The sequence below is a fragment of the Ranitomeya imitator genome, chromosome 3 (genome assembly GCF_032444005.1).
Source record: "Ranitomeya imitator isolate aRanImi1 chromosome 3, aRanImi1.pri, whole genome shotgun sequence".
Lineage (NCBI taxonomy): Eukaryota > Metazoa > Chordata > Amphibia > Anura > Dendrobatidae > Ranitomeya > Ranitomeya imitator.
The window spans coordinates 2557341-2570599 of NC_091284.1; the positions used below are offsets into that span (position 1 = coordinate 2557341).

The 13259-nt window shown below is 61.4% G+C and overlaps 2 protein-coding genes across 2 annotated transcripts in view; one reads left to right on the plus strand and one right to left on the minus strand.

Annotated features, from left to right (window-relative positions):
* HSF2BP (heat shock transcription factor 2 binding protein) overlaps positions 1–8936 on the minus strand; it is a 159643-nt gene extending 150707 nt beyond the window's left edge. Inside the window, exon 1 of the mRNA XM_069760382.1 lies at positions 8894–8936. The gene's annotated coding sequence lies outside the window, so the exon portion shown is untranslated. The remainder of the gene's footprint in view (positions 1–8893) is intronic.
* Positions 8937–9095: 159 nt separating this feature from the next.
* The window catches only part of LOC138672419 (ribosomal RNA processing protein 1 homolog A-like), a 51686-nt gene continuing 47522 nt past the window's right edge, over positions 9096–13259 (plus strand). Inside the window, exon 1 of the mRNA XM_069760384.1 lies at positions 9096–9260. Coding sequence (XP_069616485.1) covers positions 9143–9260 — 118 coding nt within the window. The 5' untranslated portion in view covers positions 9096–9142. The remainder of the gene's footprint in view (positions 9261–13259) is intronic.

The window sequence follows — 13259 nt, forward strand, 5'->3', positions numbered from 1 at the left end:
TGGTTGTGTACGGACCGTCCTGTGGTTGTGTACGGACCGTCCTGTGGTTGTGTACGGACCGTCCTGTGGTTGTGTACGGACCGTCCTGTGGTTGTGTACGGACCGTCCTGTGGTTGTGTACGGACCGTCCTGTGGTTCTGTACGGACCGTCCTGTGGCTGTGTACGGACCGTCCTGTGGCTGTGTACGGACCGTCCTGTGGCTGTGTACGGACCGTCCTGTGGCTGTGTACGGACCGTCCTGTGGTTGTGTACGGACCGTCCTGTGGTTGTGTGCGGACCGTCCTGTGGTTGTGTACGGACCGTCCTGTGGTTCTGTACGGACCGTCCTGTGGTTGTGTACGGACCGTCCTGTGGTTGTGTACGGACCGTCCTGTGGTTCTGTACGGACCGTCCTGTGGTTCTGTACGGACCGTCCTGTGGTTGTGTACGGACCGTCCTGTGGTTGTGTACGGACCGTCCTGTGGTTGTGTACGGACCGTCCTGTGGTTGTGTACGGACCGTCCTGTGGTTATGTGCGGACCGTCCTGTGGCTGTGTACGGACCGTCCTGTGGTTGTGTACGGACCGTCCTGTGGTTCTGTACGGACCGTCCTGTGGTTGTGTACGGACCGTCCTGTGGTTGTGTACGGACCGTCCTGTGATTCTGTACGGACCGCCCTGTGGTTCTGTACGGACCGTCCTGTGGTTGTGTACGGACCGTCCTGTGGTTGTGTACGGACCGTCCTGTGGTTGTGTACGGACCGTCCTGTGGTTGTGTACGGACCGTCCTGTGGTTGTGTACGGACCGTCCTGTGGCTGTGTACGGACCGTCCTGTGGTTCTGTACGGACCGTCCTGTGGTTGTGTACGGACCGTCCTGTGGTTGTGTACGGACAGTCCTGTGGTTGTGTACGGAGCGTCCTGTGGTTGTGTACGGACAGTCCTGTGGTTGTGTGCGGACCGTCCTGTGGTTGTGTACGGACCGTCCTGTGGTTCTGTACGGACAGTCCTGTGGTTGTGTACGGACCGTCCTGTGGTTGTGTACGGACCGTCCTGTGGTTGTGTACGGACAGTCCTGTGGTTCTGTACGGACCGTCCTGTGGTTGTGTACGCACCGTCCTGTGGTTCTGTACGGACCGTCCTGTGATTCTGTACGGACCGTCCTGTGATTCTGTACGGACAGTCCTGTGGTTGTGTGCGGACCGTCCTGTGGTTTTGTACGGACAGTCCTGTGGTTGTGTACGGACAGTCCTGTGGTTGTGTGCGGACCGTCCTGTGGTTGTGTACGGACAGTCCTGTGGTTGTGTACGGACAGTCCTGTGGCTGTGTACGGACCGTCCTGTGATTCTGTACGGACAGTCCTGTGGTTTTGTACGGACAGTCCTGTGGTTGTGTACGGACAATCCTGTGGTTGTGTGCGGACCGTCCTGTGGTTCTGTACGGACCGTTCTGTGGTTGTGTACGGACCGTCCTGTGGTTCTGTACGGACCGTCCTGTGGTTCTGTACGGACCGTCCTGTGGTTGTGTACGGACCGTCCTGTGGTTGTGTACGGACCGTCCTGTGGTTGTGTACGGACCGTCCTGTGATTGTGTACGGACCGTCCTGTGGCTGTGTACGGACCGTCCTGTGGTTCTGTACGGACCGTCCTGTGGTTGTGTACGGACAGTCCTGTGGTTCTGTACGGACCGTCCTGTGGTTGTGTACGGACCGTCCTGTGGTTCTGTACGGACCGTCCTGTGGTTCTGTACGGACCGTCCTGTGGCTGTGTACGGACCGTCCTGTGGTTGTGTACGGACCGTCCTGTGGTTGTGTACGGACCGTCCTGTGGTTGTGTACGGACCGTCCTGTGGTTGTGTACGGACCGTCCTGTGGTTGTGTACGGACCGTCCTGTGGTTCTGTACGGACCGTCCTGTGGTTGTGTACGGACCGTCCTGTGGTTGTGTACGGACCGTCCTGTGGTTCTGTACGGACCGTCCTGTGGTTGTGTACGGACCGTCCTGTGGCTGTGTACGGACCGTCCTGTGGCTGTGTACGGACCGTCCTGTGGTTGTGTACGGACCGTCCTGTGGTTGTGTACGGACCGTCCTGTGGTTGTGTACGGACCGTCCTGTGGTTGTGTACGGACCGTCCTGTGGTTGTGTACGGACCGTCCTGTGATTCTGTACGGAGCGTCCTGTGATTCTGTACGGACCGTCCTGTGGTTGTGTACGGACCGTCCTGTGGTTGTGTACGGACCGTCCTGTGGTTGTGTACGGACCGTCCTGTGGTTGTGTACGGACCGTCCTGTGGTTGTGTACGGACCGTCCTGTGATTCTGTACGGACCGTCCTGTGGTTGTGTGCGGACCGTCCTGTGGTTCTGTACGGACCGTCCTGTGGTTGTGTACGGACCGTCCTGTGGTTCTGTACGGACCGTCCTGTGGTTGTGTACGGACCGTCCTGTGGTTGTGTACGGACCGTCCTGTGGTTGTGTGCGGACCGTCCTGTGGTTGTGTACGGACCGTCCTGTGGTTCTGTACGGACCGTCCTGTGGTTGTGTACGGACCGTCCTGTGGTTGTGTACGGACCGTCCTGTGGTTCTGTACGGACCGTCCTGTGATTCTGTACGGACCGTCCTGTGGTTGTGTACGGACCGTCCTGTGGTTGTGTACGGACCGTCCTGTGGTTGTGTACGGACCGTCCTGTGGTTGTGTACGGACCGTCCTGTGGTTGTGTGCGGACCGTCCTGTGGCTGTGTACGGACCGTCCTGTGGTTGTGTACGGACCGTCCTGTGGTTCTGTACGGACCGTCCTGTGGTTGTGTACGGACCGTCCTGTGGTTGTGTACGGACCGTCCTGTGATTCTGTACGGACCGTCCTGTGGTTCTGTACGGACCGTCCTGTGGTTGTGTACGGACCGTCCTGTGGTTGTGTACGGACCGTCCTGTGGTTGTGTACGGACCGTCCTGTGGTTGTGTACGGACCATCCTGTGGTTGTGTACGGACCGTCCTGTGGCTGTGTACGGACCGTCCTGTGGTTCTGTACGGACCGTCCTGTGGTTGTGTACGGACCGTCCTGTGGTTGTGTACGGACAGTCCTGTGGTTGTGTACGGAGCGTCCTGTGGTTGTGTACGGACAGTCCTGTGGTTGTGTGCGGACCGTCCTGTGGTTGTGTACGGACCGTCCTGTGGTTGTGTACGGACCGTCCTGTGGTTGTGTACGGACCGTCCTGTGATTCTGTACGGACCGTCCTGTGGTTCTGTACGGACCGTCCTGTGGTTGTGTACGGACCGTCCTGTGGTTGTGTACGGACCGTCCTGTGGTTGTGTACGGACCGTCCTGTGGTTGTGTACGGACCGTCCTGTGGTTGTGTACGGACCGTCCTGTGGCTGTGTACGGACCGTCCTGTGGTTCTGTACGGACCGTCCTGTGGTTGTGTACGGACCGTCCTGTGGTTGTGTACGGACAGTCCTGTGGTTGTGTACGGAGCGTCCTGTGGTTGTGTACGGACAGTCCTGTGGTTGTGTGCGGACCGTCCTGTGGTTGTGTACGGACCGTCCTGTGGTTGTGTACGGACCGTCCTGTGGTTGTGTACGGACCGTCCTGTGGTTGTGTGCGGACCGTCCTGTGGTTGTGTACGGACCGTCCTGTGGTTCTGTACGGACCGTCCTGTGGTTGTGTACGGACCGTCCTGTGGTTGTGTACGGACCGTCCTGTGGTTGTGTACGGACCGTCCTGTGGTTCTGTACGGACCGTCCTGTGATTCTGTACGGACCGTCCTGTGGTTGTGTACGGACCGTCCTGTGGTTGTGTACGGACCGTCCTGTGGTTGTGTACGGACCGTCCTGTGGTTGTGTACGGACCGTCCTGTGGTTATGTGCGGACCGTCCTGTGGCTGTGTACGGACCGTCCTGTGGTTGTGTACGGACCGTCCTGTGGTTCTGTACGGACCGTCCTGTGGTTGTGTACGGACCGTCCTGTGGTTCTGTACGGACCGTCCTGTGGTTCTGTACGGACCGTCCTGTGGTTCTGTACGGACCGTCCTGTGGTTGTGTACGGACCGTCCTGTGGTTGTGTACGGACCGTCCTGTGGTTGTGTACGGACCGTCCTGTGGTTGTGTACGGACCGTCCTGTGGTTCTGTACGGACCGTCCTGTGGTTGTGTACGGACCGTCCTGTGGTTCTGTACGGACCGTCCTGTGGTTCTGTACGGACCGTCCTGTGGTTGTGTACGGACCGTCCTGTGGCTGTGTACGGACCGTCCTGTGGTTGTGTACGGACCGTCCTGTGGTTCTGTACGGAGCGTCCTGTGGTTGTGTACGGACCGTCCTGTGGTTGTGTACGGACCGTCCTGTGATTCTGTACGGACCGTCCTGTGGTTGTGTACGGACAGTCCTGTGGTTCTGTACGGACCGTCCTGTGGTTGTGTACGCACCGTCCTGTGGATCTGTACGGACCGTCCTGTGATTCTGTACGGACCGTCCTGTGGTTGTGTACGGACCGTCCTGTGATTCTGTACGGACCGTCCTGTGGTTGTGTACGGACCGTCCTGTGGTTCTGTACGGACCGTCCTGTGATTCTGTACGGACAGTCCTGTGGTTGTGTACGGACAGTCCTGTGGTTGTGTACGGACCGTCCTGTGGTTGTGTACGGACCGTCCTGTGGTTCTGTACGGACCGTCCTGTGGTTCTGTACGGACAGTCCTGTGGTTGTGTACGGACAGTCCTGTGGTTGTGTACGGACAGTCCTGTGGTTCTGTACGGACCGTCCTGTGGTTGTGTACGGACCGTCCTGTGATTCTGTACGGACCGTCCTGTGGTTCTGTACGGACCGTCCTGTGGTTGTGTACGGACCGTCCTGTGGTTGTGTACGGACCGTCCTGTGGTTGTGTACGGACCGTCCTGTGATTCTGTACGGACCGTCCTGTGGTTCTGTACGGACCGTCCTGTGGTTGTGTACGGACCGTCCTGTGGTTGTGTACGGACCGTCCTGTGATTCTGTACGGACCGTCCTGTGGTTCTGTACGGACCGTCCTGTGGTTCTGTACGGACCGTCCTGTGGTTCTGTACGGACCGTCCTGTGGTTCTGTACGGACCGTCCTGTGGTTGTGTACGGACCGTCCTGTGGTTGTGTACGGACCGTCCTGTGATTCTGTACGGACCGTACTGTGGTTCTGTACGGACCGTCCTGTGGTTCTGTACGGACCGTCCTGTGGTTCTGTACGGACCGTCCTGTGGTTCTGTACGGACCGTCCTGTGGTTGTGTACGGACCGTCCTGTGGTTGTGTACGGACCATCCTGTGATTCTGTACGGACCGTCCTGTGGTTGTGTACGGACCGTCCTGTGATTCTGTACGGACCGTCCTGTGGCTGTGTACGGACCGTCCTGTGGTTGTGTACGGACCGTCCTGTGGTTGTGTACGGACCGTCCTGTGGTTCTGTACGGACCGTCCTGTGGTTCTGTACGGACCGTCCTGTGATTCTGTACGGACCGTCCTGTGGTTGTGTACGGACCGTCCTGTGGTTGTGTACGGACCGTCCTGTGATTCTGTACGGACCGTCCTGTGGTTGTGTACGGACCGTCCTGTGGTTCTGTACGGACCGTCCTGTGATTCTGTACGGACCGTCCTGTGGTTCTGTACGGACCGTCCTGTGGTTGTGTACGGACCGTCCTGTGGTTCTGTACGGACCGTCCTGTGGTTGTGTACGGACCGTCCTGTGGTTCTGTACGGACCGTCCTGTGATTTTGTACGGACCGTCCTGTGGTTGTGTACGGACCGTCCTGTGGTTATGTGCGGACCGTCCTGTGGCTGTGTACGGACCGTTCTGTGGTTGTGTACGGACCGTCCTGTGGTTGTGTACGGACCGTCCTGTGGTTCTGTACGGACAGTCCTGTGGTTGTGTACGGACCGTCCTGTGGTTGTGTACGGACCGTCCTGTGGTTGTGTACGGACCGTCCTGTGGTTGTGTACGGACCGTCCTGTGGTTGTGTACGGACCGTCCTGTGGTTGTGTACGGACCGTCCTGTGGTTGTGTACGGACCGTCCTGTGGTTGTGTACGGACCGTCCTGTGGTTGTGTACGGACCGTCCTGTGGTTGTGTACGGACCGTCCTGTGGTTGTGTACGGACCGTCCTGTGGTTGTGTACGGACAGTCCTGTGGTTGTGTACGGACCGTCCTGTGGTTGTGTACGGACCGTCCTGTGATTCTGTACGGACCGTCCTGTGGTTGTGTACGAGCCGTCCTGTGGCTGTGTACGGACCGTCCTGTGGTTGTGTACGGACCGTCCTGTGATTCTGTACGGACCGTACTGTGGTTGTGTACGCACCGTCCTGTCGTTGTGTACGGACCGTCCTGTGGTTGTGTACGGACCGTCCTGTGGTTGTGTACGGACCGTCCTGTGGTTGTGTACGGACCGTCCTGTGGTTGTGTACGGACCGTCCTGTGGTTCTGTACGGACCGTCCTGTGGTTGTGTACGGACCGTCCTGTGGTTGTGTACGAGCCGTCCTGTGGTTGTGTACGAGCCGTCCTGTGGCTGTGTACGGACCGTCCTGTGGTTCTGTACGGACCGTCCTGTGGTTGTGTACGGACCGTCCTGTGGTTGTGTACGGACCGTCCTGTGGTTGTGTACGGACCGTCCTGTGGTTGTGTACGGACCGTCCTGTGGTTGTGTACGGACCGTCCTGTGATTCTGTACGGACCGTCCTGTGGTTGTGTACGGACCGTACTGTGGTTGTGTACGGACCGTCCTGTGATTCTGTACGGACCGTCCTGTGGTTGTGTACGGACCGTCCTGTGGTTGTGTACGGACCGTCCTGTGGTTGTGTACGGACCGTCCTGTGGTTGTGTACGGACCGTCCTGTGGTTCTGTACGGACCGTCCTGTGGTTCTGTACGGACCGTCCTGTGGCTGTGTACGGACCGTCCTGTGGCTGTGTACGGACCGTCCTGTGGTTGTGTACGGACCGTCCTGTGGTTCTGTACGGACCGTCCTGTGGCTGTGTACGGACCGTCCTGTGGCTGTGTACGGACCGTCCTGTGGTTGTGTACGGACCGTCCTGTGGTTCTGTACGGACCGTCCTGTGATTCTGTACGGACAGTCCTGTGGTTGTGTACGGACCGTCCTGTGGTTCTGTACGGACCGTCCTGTGATTCTGTACGGACCGTCCTGTGGTTGTGTACGGACCGTCCTGTGGTTGTGTACGGACAGTCCTGTGGTTGTGTACGGACAGTCCTGTGGTTGTGTGCGGACCGTCCTGTGGTTGTGTACGGACAGTCCTGTGGTTGTGTACGGACAGTCCTGTGGCTGTGTACGGACCGTCCTGTGATTCTGTACGGACCGTCCTGTGGCTGTGTACGGACCGTCCTGTGGTTTTGTACGGACAGTCCTGTGGTTGTGTACGGACAGTCCTGTGGTTGTGTGCGGACCGTCCTGTGGTTGTGTACGGACAGTCCTGTGGTTGTGTACGGACCGTCCTGTGGTTGTGTACCGACCGTCCTGTGGTTGTGTACGGACCGTCCTGTGGTTGTGTACGGACCGTCCTGTGGCTGTGTACGGACCGTCCTGTGGCTGTGTACGGACCGTCCTGTGGTTGTGTACGGACCGTCCTGTGGTTCTGTACGGACCGTCCTGTGATTCTGTACGGACAGTCCTGTGGTTGTGTACGGACCGTCCTGTGGTTGTGTACGGACCGTCCTGTGGTTGTGTACGGACCGTCCTGTGGTTGTGTACGGACCGTCCTGTGGTTGTGTACGGACCGTCCTGTGGTTGTGTACGGACCGTCCTGTGATTCTGTACGGACCGTCCTGTGGTTGTGTGCGGACCGTCCTGTGGTTCTGTACGGACCGTCCTGTGGTTGTGTACGGACCGTCCTGTGATTCTGTACGGACCGTCCTGTGGTTGTGTACGGACCGTCCTGTGATTCTGTACGGACCGTCCTGTGGTTGTGTGCGCACCGTCCTGTGGTTCTGTACGGACCGTCCTGTGGTTGTGTACGGACCGTCCTGTGGTTGTGTACGGACCGTCCTGTGATTCTGTACGGACCGTCCTGTGGTTGTGTGCGGACCGTCCTGTGGTTCTGTACGGACCGTCCTGTGGTTGTGTACGGACCGTCCTGTGATTCTGTACGGACCGTCCTGTGGTTGTGTACGGACCGTCCTGTGGTTGTGTACGGACCGTCCTGTGGTTGTGTACGGACCGTCCTGTGATTCTGTACGGACCGTCCTGTGATTCTGTACGGACCGTCCTGTGGTTGTGTACGGACCGTCCTGTGATTCTGTACGGACCGTCCTGTGATTCTGTACGGACCGTCCTGTGGTTGTGTGCGGACCGTCCTGTGGTTCTGTACGGACCGTCCTGTGGTTGTGTACGGACCGTCCTGTGGTTGTGTACGGACCGTCCTGTGGTTGTGTACGGACCGTCCTGTGGTTGTGTGCGGACCGTCCTGTGGTTCTGTACGGACCGTCCTGTGGTTGTGTACGGACCGTCCTGTGGTTGTGTACGGACCGTCCTGTGGTTGTGTACGGACCGTCCTGTGGTTGTGTACGGACCGTCCTGTGGTTGTGTACGGACCGTCCTGTGATTCTGTACGGACCGTCCTGTGGTTGTGTGCGGACCGTCCTGTGGTTCTGTACGGACCGTCCTGTGGTTGTGTACGGACCGTCCTGTGGTTCTGTACGGACCGTCCTGTGGTTGTGTACGGACCGTCCTGTGGTTGTGTACGGACCGTCCTGTGGTTGTGTGCGGACCGTCCTGTGGTTGTGTACGGACCGTCCTGTGGTTCTGTACGGACCGTCCTGTGGTTGTGTACGGACCGTCCTGTGGTTGTGTACGGACCGTCCTGTGGTTGTGTGCGGACCGTCCTGTGGCTGTGTACGGACCGTCCTGTGATTCTGTACGGACCGTCTTTTTGCCGCTTGGCCCCTTGAGCTCCTACCTCACGAGGAACAGTCACTATGGTAACCGCTTCCCGCCACGCTATGTATCACGTGTCCTGCGTCGTTCGAGTCATTGGCTGTGGCAGGTGTGGGTGTGGCCGTCCTTTCCCCGGTCATTGGCTGTGGCAGGTGTGGGCGTAGCCCGTCCTCTCCCCGACTCCTCCTTCAGTGCGTCGTCATCAGGTTGCGTCGCGGCCTTTGGTGACGTCATTACCTGCCGACGCTGTGTCCAACGTGACTGAGGCAGCATGGCGGAGCCCGCGGTGCAGCTGGCGCAGAGACTGGCGGCGAACGACAAGAAGAGCCGGGACCGGGCGCTGCGGAAACTACGGCGCTTCATGTCAGCCCGGAGCGCCGAGCCGGAGGGTGAGAACCTGCGGGAGTGTGGAGGCTGAGTAATGGTGGCCGGGGAGGAGGAGGGGAGCGGGGTGTATGGGGTGAAAAGCGGGGGGAGGAGGAGGAGGAGGGGAGCGGGGTGTATGGGGTGAAGAGCGGGTGTAGGAGGAGGGGAGCGGGGTGTATGGGGTGAAAAGCGGGTGTAGGAGGAGGAGGGGAGCGGGGTGTATGGGGTGTAGGAGGAGGAGGAGGGGAGCGGGGTGTATGGGGTGAAGAGCGGGAGGAGGAGGAGGAGAGCGGGGTGTATGGGGTGAAGAGCGGGAGGAGGAGGGGAGCGGGGTGTATGGGGTGAAGAGCGGGTGTAGGAGGAGGAGGGGAGCGGGGTGTATGGGGTGAAGAGCAGGAGGAGGAGGAGGGGAGCGGGGTGTATGGGGTGAAGAGCGGGAGGAGGAGGGGAGCGGGGTGTATGGGGTGAAGAGCGGGTGTAGGAGGAGGAGGGGAGCGGGGTGTATGGGGTGAAGAGCAGGAGGAGGAGGAGGGGAGCGGGGTGTATGGGGTGAAGAGCGGGTGTAGGAGGAGGGGAGCGGGGTGTATGGGGTGAAGAGCGGGTGTAGGAGGAGGAGGGGAGCGGGGTGTATGGGGTGAAGAGCGGGTGTAGGAGGAGGAGGGGAGCGGGGTGTATGGGGTGAAGAGCGGGAGGAGGAGGAGGAGGAGGAGGAGAGCGGGGTGTATGGGGTGAAGAGCGGGTGGAGGGGAGCGGGGTGTATGGGGTGAAGAGCGGGTGGAGGGGAGCGGGGTGTATGGGGTGAAGAGCGGGAGGGGGGTGTATGGGGTGAAGAGCGGGTGTAGGAGGAGGGGAGCGGGGTGTATGGGGTGAAGAGCGGGAGGAGAAGGAGGAGGGGAGCGGGGTGTATGGGGTGAAAAGCGGGTGTAGGAGGAGGGGAGCGGGGTGTATGGGGTGAAGAGCGGGAGGAGGAGGAGGAGGAGAGCGGGGTGTATGGGGTGAAGAGCGGGAGGAGGAGGGGAGCGGGGTGTATGGGGTGAAGAGCGGGTGGAGGAGGAGAGCGGGGTGTATGGGGTGAAGAGCGGGTGGAGGAGGGGAGCGGGGTGTATGGGGTGAAGAGCGGGAGGAGGAGGAGGGGAGCGGGGTGTATGGGGTGAAGAGCGGGAGGAGGAGGAGGGGAGCGGGGTGTATGGGGTGAAGAGCGGGAGGAGGAGGAGGGGAGCGGGGTGTATGGGGTGAAGAGCGGGTGTAGGAGGAGGAGGGGAGCGGGGTGTATGGGGTGAAGAGCGGGAGGAGGAGGAGGGGAGCGGGGTGTATGGGGTGAAGAGCGGGAGGAGGAGGAGGGGAGCGGGGTGTATGGGGTGAAGAGCGGGAGGAGGAGGGGAGCGGGGTGTATGGGGTGAAGAGCGGGAGGAGGAGGGGAGCGGGGTGTATGGGGTGAAGAGCGGGTGTAGGAGGAGGAGGGGAGCGGGGTGTATGGGGTGAAGAGCGGGTGGAGGAGGAGGAGAGCGGGGTGTATGGGGTGAAGAGCGGGAGGAGGGGAGCGGGGTGTATGGGGTGAAGATCGGGTGGAGGAGGAGGAGGGGAGCGGGGTGTATGGGGTGAAGAGCGGGAGGAGGAGGAGGGGAGCGGGGTGTATGGGGTGAAGAGCGGGAGGAGGAGGAGGAGAGCGGGGTGTATGGGGTGAAGAGCGGGAGGAGGAGGAGGGGAGCGGGGTGTATGGGGTGAAGAGCGGGTGGAGGAGGAGGAGGGGAGCGGGGTGTATGGGGTGAAGAGCGGGAGGAGGAGGAGGAGGGGAGCGGGGTGTATGGGGTGAAGAGCGGGTGTAGGAGGAGGAGGGGAGCGGGGTGTATGGGGTGAAGAGCGGGAGGAGGAGGAGGGGAGCGGGGTGTATGGGGTGAAGAGCGGGAGGAGGAGGAGGAGAGCGGGGTGTATGGGGTGAAGAGCGGGAGGAGGAGGAGGGGAGCGGGGTGTATGGGGTGAAGAGCGGGAGGAGGAGGAGGGGAGCGGGGTGTATGGGGTGAAGAGCGGGAGGAGGAGGAGGGGAGCGGGGTGTATGGGGTGAAGAGCGGGAGGAGGGGAGCGGGGTGTATGGGGTGAAGAGCGGGAGGAGGGGAGCGGGGTGTATGGGGTGAAGAGCGGGAGGAGGAGGAGGAGAGCGGGGTGTATGGGGTGAAGAGCGGGAGGAGGGGAGCGGGGTGTATGGGGTGAAGAGCGGGTGGAGGAGGAGGAGGGGAGCGGGGTGTATGGGGTGAAGAGCGGGAGGAGGAGGAGGGGAGCGGGGTGTATGGGGTGAAGAGCGGGTGTAGGAGGAGGAGGGGAGCGGGGTGTATGGGGTGAAGAGCGGGAGGAGGAGGAGGGGAGCGGGGTGTATGGGGTGAAGAGCGGGAGGAGGAGGAGGAGAGCGGGGTGTATGGGGTGAAGAGCGGGAGGAGGAGGAGGGGAGCGGGGTGTATGGGGTGAAGAGCGGGAGGAGGAGGAGGGGAGCGGGGTGTATGGGGTGAAGAGCGGGAGGAGGAGGAGGAGAGCGGGGTGTATGGGGTGAAGAGCGGGAGGAGGAGGAGGGGAGCGGGGTGTATGGGGTGAAGAGCGGGAGGAGGAGGAGGGGAGCGGGGTGTATGGGGTGAAGAGCGGGAGGAGGAGGAGGGGAGCGGGGTGTATGGGGTGAAGAGCGGATGCAGGAGGAGGAGGGGAGCGGGGTGTATGGGGTGAAGAGCGGGTGCAGGAGGAGGAGGGGAGCGGGGTGTATGGGGTGAAGAGCGGGTGCAGGAGGAGGAGGGGAGCGGGGTGTATGGGGTGAAGAGCGGGAGGAGGAGGAGAGCGGGGTGTATGGGGTGAAGAGCGGGAGGAGGGGAGCGGGGTGTATGGGGTGAAGAGCGGGAGGAGGGGAGCGGGGTGTATGGGGTGAAGAGCGGGAGGAGGAGGAGGAGGGGAGCGGGGTGTATGGGGTGAAGAGCGGGAGGAGGGGAGCGGGGTGTATGGGGTGAAGAGCGGGAGGAGGAGGAGGAGGGGAGCGGGGTGAAGAGCGGGAGGAGGAGGGGAGCGGGGTGTATGGGGTGAAGAGCGGGTGCAGGAGGAGGAGGGGAGCGGGGTGTATGGGGTGAAGAGCGGGAGGAGGGGAGCGGGGTGTATGGGGTGAAGAGCGGGTGGAGGAGGAGGAGGAGAGCGGGGTGTATGGGGTGAAGAGCGGGAGGAGGGGAGCGGGGTGTATGGGGTGAAGAGCGGGAGGAGGAGGAGGAGGGGAGCGGGGTGTATGGGGTGAAGAGCGGGAGGAGGGGAGCGGGGTGTATGGGGTGAAGAGCGGGAGGAGGAGGAGGAGGAGAGCGGGGTGTATGGGGTGAAGAGCGGGTGCAGGAGGAGGAGGGGAGCGGGGTGTATGGGGTGAAGAGCGGGAGGAGGAGGAGGGGAGCGGGGTGTATGGGGTGAAGAGCGGGAGGAGGAGGGGAGCGGGGTGTATGGGGTGAAGAGCGGGAGGAGGAGGAGGAGGGGAGCGGGGTGTATGGGGTGAAGAGCGGGAGGAGGAGGAGGAGGGGAGCGGGGTGTATGGGGTGAAGAGCGGGAGGAGGGGAGCGGGGTGTATGGGGTGAAGAGCGGGTGGAGGAGGAGGAGGGGAGCGGGGTGTATGGGGTGAAGAGCGGGTGCAGGAGGAGGAGGGGAGCGGGGTGTATGGGGTGAAGAGCGGGTGTAGGAGGAGGAGGGGAGCGGGGTGTATGGGGTGAAGAGCGGGTGTAGGAGGAGGAGGGGAGCGGGGTGTATGGGGTGAAGAGCGGGAGGAGGAGGGGAGCGGGGTGTATGGGGTGAAGAGCGGGAGGAGGAGGGGAGCGGGGTGTATGGGGTGAAGAGCGGGAGGAGGAGAGCGGGGTGTATGGGGTGAAGAGCGGGAGGAGGAGGAGGAGGGGAGCGGGGTGTATGGGGTGAAGAGCTGGTGTAGGAGGGGAGCGGGGTGTATGGGGTGAAGAGCGGGAGGAGGAGGAGGGGAGCGGGGTGTATGGGGTGAAGAGCGGGTGTAGGAGGAGGAGGGGAGC